Source organism: Leptodactylus fuscus, chromosome 5 (genome assembly GCF_031893055.1).
Source record: "Leptodactylus fuscus isolate aLepFus1 chromosome 5, aLepFus1.hap2, whole genome shotgun sequence".
Lineage (NCBI taxonomy): Eukaryota > Metazoa > Chordata > Amphibia > Anura > Leptodactylidae > Leptodactylus > Leptodactylus fuscus.
The window spans coordinates 95,787,087-95,804,371 of record NC_134269.1 but is presented as its reverse complement, the minus strand read 5'-3'; the positions used below and the strand labels follow the sequence as shown (position 1 = coordinate 95,804,371).

The following is a 17,285-nucleotide window of genomic DNA, read 5'->3' as shown; positions in this document are numbered from 1 at the left end:
GATCAAATATGTACAACAAAGAACCCCAAACTTATATATTTAGTCTGTAGACCATATTATACTAGACATTATATTAGATTATAATGGGGTCCATGTGCTTGCCGCGCACTGCCCGCATGAATGATTATGAAGTCACTAAAGCTTGTGACACAGCAGTTGCACATATGTGTGATTTCACTGTAATGGCTAGTACACATGGGGAAATGGAGGTGGATTTTGACAGCGGAATCCACGTCATAATCCGCCTCCATACAATGATAGTCTATGTAGAGGGCTTGTTTGTTTTTTTTTTGCTAGCGTTTTTTTACGTTAGGCGAAAAAAGAAGCGACATGACCTTTCTTCAGGCGTTTTCTGCCTGAAGAAAGCAATAGAAGTGAATGGGAAGCGCAAAACGCGCGTTTTTTACCGCATAAAAACGCCTCATGTTTTTTTTACAAAAACAAGCACGGTAAAAAACGCGACACGTTTTTTGCGGCCCGTTCTCTTTTAAGGGATGGGAAAACCGCCTGGCCTTGTTGAAAGTGGTTTTTAAAAAAAAACGCTCCACAAAAAGTGGGCCAAGGTCCAAAAAATGCTTCCTAATTAGGAAGCGTATTTTTCCGGTGCCAAAATAAGCCACACGTAATTTACGTGTGAACTAAGCCTAACTTGTCTGACTGGATCCCATGTGTGATGTCATAGTAACTTACATGTCTAAAACTCATTTGTGATGTCATATTTGACAAATAGTTTGTGATGTCGTAATAACTTGACAGAAACACAACTGTGAGCTTGCAGTGGTTTACTTACTAGAAATACATTTGTGGTGTTGCACCAGAGTACCGAACAGACAACACCACAACTTCACTGGTGCTGTGAAGAGGTTTTTATATCACAGCTGTTACCTGACACAAATGTACTTGTGATGTCACAGCAGCTTATGAACCTGAAACTCACTTATGATGTCACACCATCACATTAGCTTTATTATGAAATATAGGCATATCTATATACATGTATATGTATTATGGCAGAATGCAAATAACATGAGTATTCCAAATAAAAGGAACATTGCACTTACTTACTGCCGTCATTCTAGATGCTGGAAGAGGTCAGACAGAGCCTGGAACAATGTGATGTAGAAGCTGAACTGAATTCCTTTATTCAGAGCAAAACCACAGGACGGATCCCACCTGGTAATAATATTAATCTTTATTTACATCACAGTAACATATTCCACAGTACAATATAAATTGCATGCACAATGGATGCATTTGTGAGAAATCATGGTTCTCTTGGGACTTAAAGGCTTTGTCTAGGACCTGAAGGTAATTGATACTGTATCTGATCAGAGGTTGGAGTCCAACACCTGGGCCCCATACCAATCATATACTAGGTATATGACCCAGAAGCAGCTTTGCTCTTATTCAAGGAAATATCAATGGGGCTGCAGTTCCAGGAGCCACTTCTACACTGTATGGGCTAGACTGTATACTTCATATATGGTTTCTGGCAGCCAGACTCCCAGACTGCTGACAGACTCCCTCTAAATAGGCAGGGTCATTTTAACAAATTTTGCAAAAATAAACAGTACAGTCGATTATAAGAAACACTCTGGAGCTCTTTAAAACTTTGATGTCTTTATTCCATGCTGATTAAAAAAGTTTTTCACACAACATATAAACAGTGGTAGTAGGAAAAAACAGTTGTCACGTGACTTGATGGGAGGAGTTTTTGGTTTTCATTCAGAACTAGATCTATGATATACAGCTATTTGGTCAGTGTCTGTTCTTAGACATTAATATTTTTTAATCAGCATGGAATAAAGACATCAAAGTTTTAAAGAGCTCCAGAGTGTTGCAAACCACTTTTTCTTATGTACTACTTCTACGTCTGGCTACCCTCCATGGTCCGGAGCTTTGGTTTTGGCATCTCTAGGATAGCTGAACGATGTGGTAAGATCCAGTCTGCTTACTTTTTTTCAGATTATAAGAAACATTGTAATATATCTTATCAGAGAGAGATCTCTTTCAGCTCGTATCAGTCTGGTTTCCTGACTTCCTCCCTCTGCTAAATTTACTTTAATTCTGAAAATCCTTGCTATATCCATCTCCAGGCTGAATGCACTTTACTTGTGTCTATAGAAGTCTATAGATAGGGAGAAGTGCAGGAAATAAAATAATTTAAACAGATAGTCTGATGTTGGAACTATAAAGCACGATGTACAGGTCAGTACTTTCTACATGTTTCCTGCATGCTTCTAGGGCTGTTTGTGAGTGAGAGAGACATTTATAGAGCAGATTTTCCTCTACTTACTTCCTGCAGTACATGGCAGATAGTCTGCACCCACCAGCTCAGAGAGAACTACAGACGCTAGATATAGCATGCAGAAGAACTGCCAGTGGCTGCAATCATGTTAAATGCATAAAGTGGGTAATACACCTCTCACCATATCATGGGGGTCTTATTGGTCACACCCAGTGGCGTAACTACCGGGATAGCAGGGGTAGCGGCTGCCACAGGGCCCGGGACATTAGGGGCCCAGCGACAGCCGCTACCCCTGCGTTTTTGTACTTTTTTTTTTAATAGGCCATTACTCCTAGTAACTCCAGCCGGTAACGGGCCCTATTTACTTACCGATCCTGGCAGGGGCCGGGATCGGTAAGTGATGCCACGGGTCCCATAAACATCATTATTATACTCGGAGGTCTTTTCAGACCTCCGAGTATAATGATCGGAGGTCCAGGGGAGGTAAAGTAACATAAAAAATCATGTTACTTACCTTTCTATGCTCCGGGCAGGTTCGGGCCTACTTCTGGACGCTCCCTGACGTGGCTCATGTGACGTCCCGGGTCATGTGACGTCCTGGACGTCTTTGAAGAAGGCCGACCCCACTGAGGACTGTAGCGGAGCCAAGGATAGGTAAGTAACAGTGTTTTTAATGTTTGTATCCCCTCTCTGTCTCTGATTATTATACTCTGGGGTTATAATACTGTGTGCAGGGGCCACTATGGGGTATAATACTGTGTGCAGGGGCCACTATGGGGTATAATACTGTGTGCAGGGACCACTATGAGTTATAATACAGTGTGCAGGGGCCACTATGGGGCATAATAGTGTGTACAGAGGCCACTATGGGGCATAATAGTGTGTACAGAGGCCACTATGGGGCATAATAGTGTGTACAGAGGCCACTATGGGGCATAATAGTGTGTACATGGGCCACTAAGAGGAATAATAGAGAGCGCAGGAATGTGTGTGTGTGTGTGTGTGTGTGGGGGGGGGGGTTGGTTGGGTCTTCGGCGGGCGTTGGTCCGAGGGGGGCCATGTCAAAAGTTAGCCACGGGGCCCCGCTATTCCTAGTTACGCCACTGGTCACACCCCCATTAAACCCTGCCCCTGCTGAGACACAGGAGGATAAGCTCTACTGTCACTTAATACCAGAACAAACATTTCTGCACTGTCAGGTGTTTCACTCCTCTCTGCCCTTCACCCCGGCCTTTTTTCTACTTCACTTGTCGTATCTTTCTCTACATTCCTACCGTAAATCTTCTCTGCGCCATATGCTTAATGCGGCCAGGGCCTGTGTTCCGGCCCTCTGGAAATCTTCCAACCCCCCCTCCCTCCGCCACTGGGTTCATAAGGTGGAGGACATCAGGATCATGGAGGATCTCACAGCCTCCCTCCGAGACGCTCATGCGGCCTACATGGACGCCTGGATGCCATGGCTACTTTTCCAGGGCACTCAATGTTACAAAACCCTGGTTGGATGAGACCCCTTGGCGGTTGGCCTGTTGGGGCTTTTGCTCCGGAGCCTTGGTACCCCTCCCCCACTGAGGTTTTTATTTTTTTTTTCCTCTCTTTTCTCCTTTCTTCCCCCCCTCTAACTTGTATATAATGTAACAGTATGGTCTTGCTCTGTTTGCTAGCATATGTTTTGTTCTGTTCCCTTCATCTATTTTGGATGCATTATTGTTTGTTCCGGCCTGGATGGGCCGGTACTTCCAGCCCGGATGGGCCGGTACTTTCAGCCTTGTCACGCCTCAATGTTGTATTTGTTATTGTTTTTATTTAAATAAAGAATTTATTTTAAAAAAAAACCAAAAAAAACAAAGAAACATTTCTGTAGGAGTCCCAGGCAATGAGAACTCCCACCCAACTGGTGCAGTTTTTTAGGCTTTCAGTATTTTATCATGGTTTTGTTATCTGATTGACTGAGAAGTTGCATAAATAGACAGGAACTTCTTTCTGCTTGGGACTGCTCCAAGTATACTAAGCACTGGCTAAAGTAATGTTAGGACACAGATTTCTTGTACACAACAATTTATATAATGAAATGCAGCACTTGTAGACTTTATACAGGAAAAATGTAATAATTCAGTTCCTTAACAGGAAAAGTAAAAATAGAAAAAAAACAGCTGATGTGTTCCGTATTGTTTGTCTCCAGGCCCTGTGTTATATGAAGGTTATAGTAATGGATATCTTCCAGGAAGTAGTAATGGAATTAATCCACATTCTAACAGCAATAAAGTGATGAAAAGGTAAGATTCATATTTTGACCTATAGCTTTATTATACGTTACGGTTATAGATCCCATTGAGTTATCTAACACTTTATTACTACTGTTAAACACTGAAGCCTAAGCATAGCTTTACTCTAGGTCTTATCTATCACACCGGCGGCTATGCAGTGAATGTTACAAACCAGAATGAAGTTCTAAAGATATAACTATTAGAGATGAGCGAACAGTGTTCTATCGAACTCATGTTCGATCGGATATTAGGCTGTTCGGCATGTTCGAATCGAATCGAACACTGCGTGGTAAAGTGCGCCATTACTCGATTCCCCTCCCACCTTCCCTGGCGCCTTTTTTGCTCCAATAACAGCGCAGGGTAGGTGGGACAGGAACTACGACACCGGTGACATTGAGAAAAGTAGGCAAAACCCATTGGCTGCCGAAAACATGTGACCTCTAATTTAAAAGAACAGCGCCGCCCAGGTTCGCGTCATTCTGAGCTTGCAATTCACCGGGGACGGAGGTTTCCGTCCAGCTAGCTAGGGCTTAGATTCTGGGTAGGCAGGGACAGGCTAGGATAGGAAGGAGAAGACAACCAACAGCTCTTATAAGAGCTAAATTCCAGGGAGAAGCTTGTCAGTGTAACGTGGCACTGACGGGCTCAATCGCCGCAACCCAGCTTTCCCAGGATCCTGAATGGAATATTGCACCCACAATTTTTACTACTGGTATACAGTGCCATTGTCTGACTGGGAATTCAAAGAATATATTGGGGTTACGTGCACCCACAATTTTTACTACTGGTATACAGTGCCATTGTCTGACTGGGAATTCAAAGAATATATTGGGAATACAAATACCCTCATTTCTTGCTACTGCCATATAGTGCCAGTGTCTGACTGGGAATTCAAAGAATATATTGGGGTTACGTGCACCCACAATTTTTACTACTGGTATACAGTGCCATTGTCTGACTGGGAATTCAAAGAATATATTGGGGTTATAAATACCCTCATTTCTTGCTACTGCCATATAGTGCCAGTTTCTGACTGGTAATTCAAAGAATATATTGTGGTTACGTGCACCCACAATTTTTACTACTGGTATACAGTGCCATTGTCTGACTGGGAATTCAAAGAATATATTGGGAATACAAATACCCTCATTTCTTGCTACTGCCATATAGTGCCAGTTTCTGACTGGTAATTCAAAGAATATATTGGGGTTACGTGCACCCACAATTTTTACTACTGGTATACAGTGCCATTGTCTGACTGGGAATTCAAAGAATATATTGGGAATACAAATACCCTCATTTCTTGCTACTGGTATATAGTGCCATTGTCTGACTGGGAATTCAAAGAATATATTGGGGTTACGTGCACCCACAATTTTTACTACTGGTATACAGTGCCATTGTCTGACTGGGAATTCAAAGAATATATTGGGGTTATAAATACCCTCATTTCTTGCTACTGCCATATAGTGCCAGTTTCTGACTGGTAATTCAAAGAATATATTGTGGTTACGTGCACCCACAATTTTTACTACTGGTATACAGTGCCATTGTCTGACTGGGAATTCAAAGAATATATTGGGAATACAAATACCCTCATTTCTTGCTACTGCCATATAGTGCCAGTGTCTGACTGGGAATTCAAAGAATATATTGGGGTTACGTGCACCCACAATTTTTACTACTGGTATACAGTGCCATTGTCTGACTGGGAATTCAAAGAATATATTGGGAATACAAATACCCTCATTTCTTGCTACTGCCATATAGTGCCAGTGTCTGACTGGGAATTCAAAGAATATATTGGGGTTACGTGCACCCACAATTTTTACTACTGGTATACAGTGCCATTGTCTGACTGGGAATTCAAAGAATATATTGGGGTTATAAATACCCTCATTTCTTGCTACTGCCATATAGTGCCAGTTTCTGACTGGTAATTCAAAGAATATATTGTGGTTACGTGCACCCACAATTTTTACTACTGGTATACAGTGCCATTGTCTGACTGGGAATTCAAAGAATATATTGGGAATACAAATACCCTCATTTCTTGCTACTGCCATATAGTGCCAGTTTCTGACTGGTAATTCAAAGAATATATTGTGGTTACGTGCACCCACAATTTTTACTACTGGTATACAGTGCCATTGTCTGACTGGGAATTCAAAGAATATATTGGGAATACAAATACCCTCATTTCTTGCTACTGCCATATAGTGCCAGTTTCTGACTGGTAATTCAAAGAATATATTGTGGTTACGTGCACCCACAATTTTTACTACTGGTATACAATGCCATTGTCTGACTGGGAATTCAAAGAATATATTGGGGTTATAAATACCCTCATTTCTTGCTACTGCCATATAGTGCCAGTTTCTGACTGGTAATTCAAAGAATATATTGTGGTTACGTGCACCCACAATTTTTACTACTGGTATACAGTGCCATTGTCTGACTGGGAATTCAAAGAATATATTGGGAATACAAATACCCTCATTTCTTGCTACTGCCATATAGTGCCAGTTTCTGACTGGTAATTCAAAGAATATATTGTGGTTACGTGCACCCACAATTTTTACTACTGGTATACAGTGCCATTGTCTGACTGGGAATTCAAAGAATATATTGGGAATACAAATACCCTCATTTCTTGCTACTGCCATATAGTGCCAGTTTCTGACTGGTAATTCAAAGAATATATTGTGGTTACGTGCACCCACAATTTTTACTACTGGTATACAGTGCCAATTTCTAACTAGGAATTCAAAATGCGCAAGGCTCCTGGAAAGGGACGTGGACGAGGCCGTGGGCGAGGTCGGGGGAATGGTTCTGGGGAGCAAGGTAGCAGTGAAGCCACAGGGCGTCCCGTGCCTACTCCTGTGGGGCAGCAAGCATTGCGCCACTCCACAGTGCCAGGGTTGCTTGCCACATTAACTAAACTGCAGGGTACAAACCTTAGTAGGCCCGAGAACCAGGAACAGGTCTTGCAATGGCTGTCAGAGAACGCTTACAGCACATTGTCCAGCAGCCAGTCAGACTCTGCCTCCTCTCCTCCTATTACCCAACAGTCTTGTCTTCCTTCCTCCCAAAATTCCGAAGCTTTACAGAACAATAACCCAAACTGTCCCTGCTCCCCAGAGCTGTTCTCCGCTCCTTTCATTGTCCCTCAACCTGCCTCTCCACGTCACGATTCCACGAACCTAACAGAGGAGCATCTGTGTCCAGATGCTCAAACACTAGAGTCTCCTCCATCTCCGTTCGATTTGGTGGTGGATGACCAGCAACCCACCCTCATCGACGATGATGTGACGCAGTTGCCGTCAGGGCATCCAGTTGACCGGCGCATTGTGCGGGAGGAGGAGATGAGACAGGAGTTGGAAGAGGAAGTGGTGGATGATGAGGACACTGACCCGACCTGGACAGGGGGGATGTCAAGCGGGGAAAGTAGTGTGGATGTTGAGGCAGGTGCAGCACCAAAAAGGGTAGCTAGAGGCAGAGGCAGAGGTCAGCAGCTTAGGCGAAGCCAGGCCACACCCGGAATCTCCCAAGATGTTCCAGTTCGTACCCAGCCCCGAAAAACTCCCACCTCGAGGGCACGTTTCTCAAAGGTGTGGAGTTTTTTCAAGGAATGCGCCGAGGACAGATATAGTGTTGTCTGCACAATTTGCCTCTCGAAATTGATTAGGGGCTCCGAGAAGAGCAACCTGTCCACCACTTCAATGCGCCGTCATTTGGAATCCAAGCACTGGAATCAGTGGCAGGCAGCAACGGCAGGACAAAGGCCGCCTGCCGTTCACGCCACTGCCACTGCCTCTGCCACTGCCTCTGCCTCTGCCACTGCCACTGCTGACTGTGCTGGCGATGCACTCCAGAGGACGAGCCAGGACACCACTTCATCTGCCTCCGCCACTTTGTTGACTTCTACCTCATCCTCCCCTGGTCCTGTCTTATCTCCTTCTCCTGCACCATCAAAGGCACCATCAGGCGTTTCTTTACAACAACCCACCATCTCTCAGACATTGGAGCGGCGGCAGAAATACACTGCTAACCACCCACACGCGCAAGCCTTGAACGCCAACATCGCTAAACTGCTGGCCCAGGAGATGTTGGCGTTCCGGCTTGTTGAAACTCCCGCCTTCCTGGACCTGATGGCAACTGCGGCACCTCGCTATGCCGTCCCTAGCCGTCACTACTTCTCCCGGTGTGCCGTCCCCGCCTTGCACCAGCACGTGTCACTCAACATCAGGCGGGCCCTTAGTTCCGCGCTTTGCACAAAGGTCCACTTGACCACCGACGCGTGGACAAGTGCATGCGGACAGGGACGCTACATTTCACTGACGGCACACTGGGTGAATGTAGTTGAGGCTGGGACTGCTTCCCAAACTGGCCCGGTGTACCTCGTCTCCCCGCCTAACATTCCTGGCAGGGACACGAGAAGAACACCCCCCTCCTCCTCCTCCTCTACCGCCTCCTCCTCCGCCACCGCCTCCTCCTCCGCCACCGCCTCCTCCTCCGCTGTTAGATTGACCCCAGCTACGAGTTGGAAACGTTGCAGCACTGGCGTTGGTAGACGTCAGCAGGCTGTGCTGAAGCTGATCAGCTTGGGGGACAGACAGCACACTGCCTCCGAGGTGAGGGATGCCCTCCTCGATGAGACGGCAATATGGTTTGAGCCGCTGCACCTGGGCCCAGGCATGGTCGTTTGTGATAACGGCCGGAACCTGGTAGCAGCTCTGGAGCTTGCCGGACTCCAACATGTTCCATGCCTGGCCCACGTCTTCAACCTAGTGGTGCAACGTTTCCTAAAGAGCTACCCCAATGTTCCAGAGCTACTGGTGAAAGTGCGGCGCATGTGCGCCCACTTTCGCAAGTCGACAGTAGCCGCTGCTAGCTTAAAATCTCTCCAGCAACGCCTGCATGTGCCACAACACCGTCTTTTGTGCGACGTCCCCACACGCTGGAACTCAACGTTTCAGATGTTGAATAGAGTGGTTGAGCAGCAGAGACCTTTGATGGAATACCAGCTACAAAACCCTAGGGTGCCACAAAGTCAGCTGCCTCAGTTTCACATCCATGAGTGGCCATGGATGAGAGACCTTTGTGACATCCTACGGGTCTTTGAGGAGTCCACAAGGAGGGTGAGCTCTGAGGATGCGATGGTGAGCCTTACAATCCCGCTCTTGTGTGTTCTGAGAGAATCCCTGATTGACATCAGGGATAACTCAGATCACACAGAGGAGTTAGGGATAGCATCTGATCCGTCACAGCTGGAGAGTAGGTCCACACATCTGTCCGCTTCACTGCGTTTAATGGAGGAGGAGGAGGAGGAGGAGGAGGAGGAAGAAGAGTTGTCCGATGATGTGATGGTGATACAGGAGGCTTCCGGGCAACTTCGAATCGTCCCATTGTTGCAGCGCGGATGGGTAGACATGGAGGATGAGGAGGAAATGGAGATTGAACTTTCCGGTGGGGCCAGAGGAGTCATGCCAACTAACACTGTGGCAGACATGGCTGAGTTCATGTTGGGGTGCTTTACAACCGACAAGCGTATTGTCAAAATCATGGAGGACAACCAGTACTGGATCTTTGCTATCCTTGACCCCCGGTATAAAAACAACATCTCGTCTTTTATTCCGGTAGAGGGGAGGGCCAATCGCATCAATGCTTGCCACAGGCAATTGGTGCAGAATATGATGGAGATGTTTCCAGCATGTGACGTTGGCGGCAGGGAGGGCAGTTCCTCCAGTAGGCAACCAAGTTCTCACCGGTCCACACAAACGAGGGGCACACTGTCTAAGGTCTGGGACACCTTGATGGCACCCCCTCGCCAAAGTGCCGCCACGGAGGGTCCTAGTGTCACCAGGCGTGAGAAGTATAGGCGCATGTTGCGGGAATACCTTTCCGACCACAGCCCTGTCCTCTCCGACCCCTCTGCGCCCTACACGTATTGGGTGTCGAAGTTGGACCTGTGGCTTGAACTTGCCCTATATGCCTTGGAGGTGCTGTCCTGTCCTGCCGCCAGCGTCCTATCTGAGAGGGTGTTCAGTGCAGCCGGTGGCATCATCACTGACAAGCGCACCCGTCTGTCAGCTGAGAGTGCCGACCGGCTCACTTTGATAAAAATGAACCACCACTGGGTAGAGCCGTCATTTTTGTGCCCACCTGTGTAAAGCACCCCAACATGAAACTCCATGTCTGTACTCAACCTCTCCAATTCCTCCGCATCCTCATACTCATCCACCATAAGCGTTGCACAATTCTGCTAATACTAGGCTCCCTCCACCCTGATTTCCCCCAACTCTGCTGGTTAGAGGCTCCCTCCACCCTGATTTCCACCAACTCTGCTGGTTAGAGGCTCCCTCCACCATGAATTTGCCCAAACTGGGCTGTTTAGAGGCTCCCTCCACCATGAATTGGTCCAAACTGGGGTTTTTAGAGGCTCCCTCCACCATGAATTGGTCCAAACTGGGCTGTTTAGCGGCTCCCTCCACCATTAATTGGTCCAAACTTGGCTGTTTAGAGGCTCCCTCCACCATTAATTGGTCCAAACTGGGCTGGTTAGAGGCTCCCTCCACCATGAATTGGTCCAAACTGGGTTTTTTAGAGGCTCCCTCCACCATGAATTGGTCCAAACTGGGGTTTTTAGAGGCTCCCTCCACCATGAATTGGTCCAAACTGGGCTGTTTAGCGGCTCCCTCCACCATTAATTGGTCCAAACTGGGCTGGTTAGAGGCTCCCTCCACCATGAATTTGCCCAAACTGGGCTGTTTAGAGGCTCCCTCCACCATGAATTGGTCCAAACTGGGGTTTTTAGAGGCTCCCTCCACCATGAATTGGTCCAAACTGGGCTGTTTAGCGGCTCCCTCCACCATTAATTGGTCCAAACTGGGGTTTTTAGAGGCTCCCTCCACCATGAATTGGTCCAAACTTGGCTGTTTAGAGGCTCCCTCCACCATTAATTGGTCCAAACTGGGCTGGTTAGAGGCTCCCTCCACCATGAATTGGTCCAAACTGGGGTTTTTAGAGGCTCCCTCCACCATGAATTGGTCCAAACTGGGGTTTTTAGAGGCTCCCTCCACCATGAATTGGTCCAAACTGGGGTTTTTAGAGGCTCCCTCCACCATGAATTGGTCCAAACTGGGCTGTTTAGCGGCTCCCTCCACCATTAATTGGTCCAAACTGGGCTGGTTAGAGGCTCCCTCCACCATGAATGTGCCCAAACTGGGCTGTTTAGAGGCTCCCTCCACCATGAATTTGCCCAAACTGGGCTGGTTAGAGGCTCCCTCCACCATGAATTGGTCCAAACTGGGGTTTTTAGAGGCTCCCTCCACCATGAATTGGTCCAAACTGGGCTGTTTAGCGGCTCCCTCCACCATTAATTGGTCCAAACTGGGCTGGTTAGAGGCTCCCTCCACCATGAATGTGCCCAAACTGGGCTGTTTAGAGGCTCCCTCCACCATGAATTTGCCCAAACTGGGCTGGTTAGAGGCTCCCTCCACCATGAATTGGTCCAAACTGGGGTTTTTAGAGGCTCCCTCCACCATGAATTGGTCCAAACTTGGCTGTTTAGAGGCTCCCTCCACCATTAATTGGTCCAAACTGGGCTGGTTAGAGGCTCACCCCACCATGAATTTGCCCAAACTGGGCTGGTTAGAGGCTCCCTCCACCATGAATTGGTCCAAACTGGGGTTTTTAGAGGCTCCCTCCACCATGAATTGGTCCAAACTTGGCTGTTTAGAGGCTCCCTCCACCATTAATTGGTCCAAACTGGGCTGGTTAGAGGCTCCCTCCACCATGAATTGGTCCAAACTGGGTTTTTTAGAGGCTCCCTCCACCATGAATTTGCCCAAACTGGGCTGTTTAGAGGCTCCCTCCACCATGAATTGGTCCAAACTGGGCTGGTTAGAGGCTCCCTCCACCATGAATTTCCCAAAACTTGGCTGTTTAGAGGCTCCCTCCACCATTAATTGATCCAAACTGGGCTGGTTAGAGGCTCCCTCCACCATGAATTGGTCCAAACTGGGGTTTTTAGAGGCTCCCTCCACCATGAATTGGTCCAAACTGGGCTGTTTAGAGGCTCCCTCCACCATGAATTTGCCCAAACTGGGCTGGTTAGAGGCTCCCTCCACCATGAATTGGTCCAAACTGGGCTGGTTAGAGGCTCCCTCCACCATGAATTTGCCCAAACTGGGCTGTTTAGAGGCTCCCTCCACCATGAATTGGTCCAAACTGGGTTTTTTAGAGGCTCCCTCCACCATGAATTGGTCCAAACTGGGCTGTTTAGAGGCTCCCTCCACCATGAATTTGCCCAAACTGGGCTGGTTAGAGGCTCCCTCCACCATGAATTGGTCCAAACTGGGCTGGTTAGAGGCTCCCTCCACCATGAATTTGCCCAAACTGGGCTGTTTAGAGGCTCCCTCCACCATGAATTGGTCCAAACTGGGTTTTTTAGAGGCTCCCTCCACCATGAATTGGTCCAAACTGGGCTGTTTAGAGGCTCCCTCCACCATGAATTTGCCCAAACTGGGCTGGTTAGAGGCTCCCTCCACCATTAATTGGTCCAAACTGGGCTGGTTAGAGGCTCCCTCCACCATGAATTTGCCCAAACTGGGCTGTTTAGAGGCTCCCTCCACCATGAATTTGCCCAAACTGGGCTGTTTAGAGGCTCCCTCCACCATGAATTTGCCCAAACTGGGCTGGTTAGAGGCTCCCTCCACCATGAATTGGTCCAAACTGGGTTTTTTAGAGGCTCCCTCCACCATGAATTTGCCCAAACTGGGCTGGTTAGAGGCTCCCTCCACCATGAATTGGTCCAAACTGGGTTTTTTAGAGGCTCCCTCCACCATGAATTTGCCCAAACTGGGCTGGTTAGAGGCTCCCTCCACCATGAATTGGTCCAAACTGGGTTTTTTAGAGGCTCCCTCCACCATGAATTTGCCCACACTGGGCTGGTTAGAGGCTCCCTCCACCATGAATTGGTCCAAACTGGGGTTTTTAGAGGCTCCCTCCACCATGAATTTGCCCAAACTGGGGTGTTTAGAGGCTCCCTCCACCATGAATTTGCCCAAACTCTGCTGGTTAGAGGCTCAATCCACCCTGATTTTCAAAACAAATGTTGGTGCCAACCTCAACTTACTACAAGGGCCAAATTCACTGCTGGTGACAAGCTCTCCTCACTGCAAGTGCCAAATACACATGTTTCAAGGTGTTTTCCTACTGTCAGAGAGGTGGTATTGAGTGTGTAAAGTGTGTAGTTGTTAGGCTGTGATGTTGGGGTAATAGAGGGTCTTTGGTGTGTTAGATGCCCCCAGACATGCTTCCCCTGCTGTCCCAGTGTCATTCCAGAGGTGTTGGCATCATTTCCTGGGGTGTCATAGTGGACTTGGTGACCCTCCAGACACGGATTTGGGTTTCCCCCTTAACGAGTATCTGTTCCCCATAGACTATAATGGGGTTCGAAACCCGTTCGAACACACGAACATTGAGCGGCTGTTCGAATCGAATTTCGAACCTCGAACATTTTAGTGTTCGCTCATCTCTAATAACTATGTTACCTCTACTGATATTGTTACATACCTAATACAGTTGAAAAAAAACTTATGTCCATCAAATTCAACAAAAAGTTGAAAAACGGCACGAGTAAAGAAAATAAGTATTCTATACATTTCCATAACCATCAATGCTATTTGGCTGTAAAAGGACATCTAATCCTATTTTGAAGCTGTCAGCTGTGACTGATGTGACCAGCTCCCGGAGTAGGCTATTCCACAGATTCACAGTCCTTAGGCTTTCAGCTGCGACTGAAAGCCGGTGCACTGCACCGGCATTCAGCCGCGCACTCCACTCTGGATTAGGCCCAATGAATGGGCCTAGTCCGGAAGAGGGAGTGTCTTTAGGCCGAATCGCGAGGTGACTCGGCATGAAGAATGAGCACCTCGCACCTCACTCCCGGAAAAAACTCCTGTCTTTTTGGTCAGGATTTTGAGGCGGATACGGCCTCAAAATCCTGGCCAAATATCTCCGTATGAACTTACCCTTACAGTGAAGAAACCTTGTTGGATCTTGAGAATAAACCTTTTTTTCTCCAGAGTAAGTACCGCCTTGTCTGTTTAGGGGATTTGACATGGTGCAGCTTTTCTCCATATTTTTTGTATGGACTATGTATATATTTCTATAGGTTTATAATATCTCCCGTCCCCTCTTCTCAAGACTTAACAAACTTAAAGGGATCCTATCATTTAAACCCATTTTTTTTTTCTTCCTATCACATAGGCATAACCTTAAGAAAGGCTATTCTTCTCCTACCTTTAGAAGTCTTCTCCGGGCCGCCGTTCGCTTGAAATACCGGTTTTCGCCGGTATGCAAATGAGTTCTCTCACAGCACTGGGGGCGTTCACAATGCTGCCAGAGAACTCTCCAGCGCCGCTTCCATCTTCGTCAGGAACCTCATCTCCCTGTGTCTTCTTCCGGTGCAGGCTTTGAAACTTGTAGGCCTCGGGCAGAGCCTACTGCACATGCCTGTGGCCACAAGAAAAACGGCCGCTTACACAGTAAGTGCCCATTTTCTTGTAGCCTGTGGGCATATGCAGTTGGCTCTGCCCACAGTACAGTACAGTACAGTACAGTGCAACAATACAAAAATATCCCCCAAAGGTATCCATTGCTTTTAACTTTTATATTGTTGTTTTAAAGTGACATCTGACCCGGATGTTATTGACAGCAACAATAGTATAAATACCAACTCACAGAACAAAGCACATTTTTATTATTTCTAGAATTTCTAACATCCTACATGGCTGTAGTGGAAGTACCAAGAACCTGTCTGAACTGAACAGCAGTCCGCCTACAGGTAAGAGCATAATAGAGTATATATTTTAGATAGAACACACATTTATTGATTTTAGATATTGACTGTGGTTTTCCATAACAGGGGATTCAGAGTACGCTAGTATACCCATAGTTCCTAGAGAAGATCCCACTGAGCAGGAGACAGAATCACCAGACTACACTGTCATGTATGACTACACCGCCCAGGTAATGGACAAAGCAAGTGGTTATTGTTTTTATCTATTTTCAGACAATATAGGAATTATTGTATCACTAAGTGGTTCTGTAATGACCATGCACCTCACACACAGGACACCAGTGCTAACAATAATACTGCATAAACCCATCTTACTAATATTAATAATTTAGATTTTTTTTCATTGAAACATTACAGTATTTCAACTTCACACAGGATAAAAAGGTCGAGAGATGATCAGTATTTTATCCAGTGATCTGTATCTATATGTCCATATAAACATGTCACCCACAATGTCTGATTCTTCCAGAGCACTGAAGAGCTGGATGTTAGTGCTGGCGACGTGGTGCGGGTCATAGAAGAAGGAGAAGATGGCTGGTGGACTGTGGAGAGAAATGGACAGTCGGGTCTTGTGCCTGGCTCTTACCTTAACAAGCTTTAAGTGACAAAATGACTTCCAGTTACATAAGACATAATGGTTAGAGACAAGTTCCATGGTACGGATAAATTACTCTCTATGCTCAGTATTTTATGGATGGCAGTTAATGTGTTTGTGTTCACTGTAAATGGTAAATCTATACTGTAAATTGTGTTATGAGGAATAATTGTGCAGCCTACTCAATGCCGTATACATCAATAAGTATCTCATAGAAAAGCTATCATGAAATGTTTAAAGAGCCACTCGTCAAACTGCACTGTATTAACTGAAAAGAGTCATGACACTGGCTGGTTAAAGGGAATTTATCACCACAAAAAGATCTGATGTTGTGAAACATATTTGCTTGTTTTTGTTTTTTTTTATTTTCCATGTATTTATCTAAACTTAAAAACAATCTCAAGATCATGCATCTAATCCATGTCTCATAATAGGCTACCTCTTCCTGCTTTACATAGATCACTCTTCGGCAGTCATCTCACCATCAGACAGGCTTATAAGGAAAGGTAATGCCTCTATTATAAAGTTGGAGGCAGATGATACCTAAAAAGTGATGGTCACATCTCCAGTCTCCACAAAAAGAATGTTTTAGGATTACATTTGAACTAGTAAAATATAGGTAATACATTGTCACTAGTAGTTTAGATTCCAAATCAATGGACTTTCACAACTTTTTAACATCTACTGCTGTATGTTAATGTACAGACTTCTTTGTGTTATTTTAGGGCACGTTCTGGTCCTTTTAATCATTCCAGTGTAGCCTCCTTGCACCTTGTATCAGTAGCAGACGATAGCCATGCATTGATTGTCCACTACAGGTTCTGTCTGTCCTGCTCTCCATTTATATACTTCTAATAATATTCCTATATATTCCAGTAGAAACCATTTGTATATAACATACTATTATAGATCATCATATTATACTTTAGCAATAGAGCCCAATATGATAAACTACAGATGTCAGGGAAATTGGAGAACTCTACTGACAGCATCTTTCACCTAAACAGCCAGTGCTAGAATGTGGGTATATAGATAAGGACAGCCTCTTCCTCACACCGATACAGATTGTCTATAGATTATGTTTATGCATTGAAAAATTGAGAGTGTAAAAATAAATTATTTTAAGCAAGTAGTTTATTTATTTATTTATTACATAAGGCTGACAAGTAACCAAGGGAGCATGGGAGGACCACCACATTATATATATATATATATATATATATATATATATATATATATATATATATATATATATATATACAGTGTATATATAGGGAATCAGCTCACACGGTGGGGTCAGCAATGACACAG

The 17,285-nt window shown here is 45.8% G+C and overlaps 1 protein-coding gene across 1 annotated transcript in view; it reads left to right on the top strand.

The window, feature by feature from the left end:
- PSTPIP1 (proline-serine-threonine phosphatase interacting protein 1) overlaps positions 1-17,021 on the top strand; it is a 49,963-nt gene extending 32,942 nt beyond the window's left edge. The window contains exons 11-15 of the mRNA XM_075275851.1: positions 1,080-1,176; positions 4,428-4,521; positions 15,291-15,364; positions 15,446-15,549; positions 15,849-17,021. Of these exons, the coding sequence (XP_075131952.1) occupies positions 1,080-1,176; positions 4,428-4,521; positions 15,291-15,364; positions 15,446-15,549; positions 15,849-15,980 (501 nt within the window). The 3' untranslated portion in view covers positions 15,981-17,021. The remainder of the gene's footprint in view (positions 1-1,079; positions 1,177-4,427; positions 4,522-15,290; positions 15,365-15,445; positions 15,550-15,848) is intronic.
- Positions 17,022-17,285: the final 264 nt, after the last annotated feature.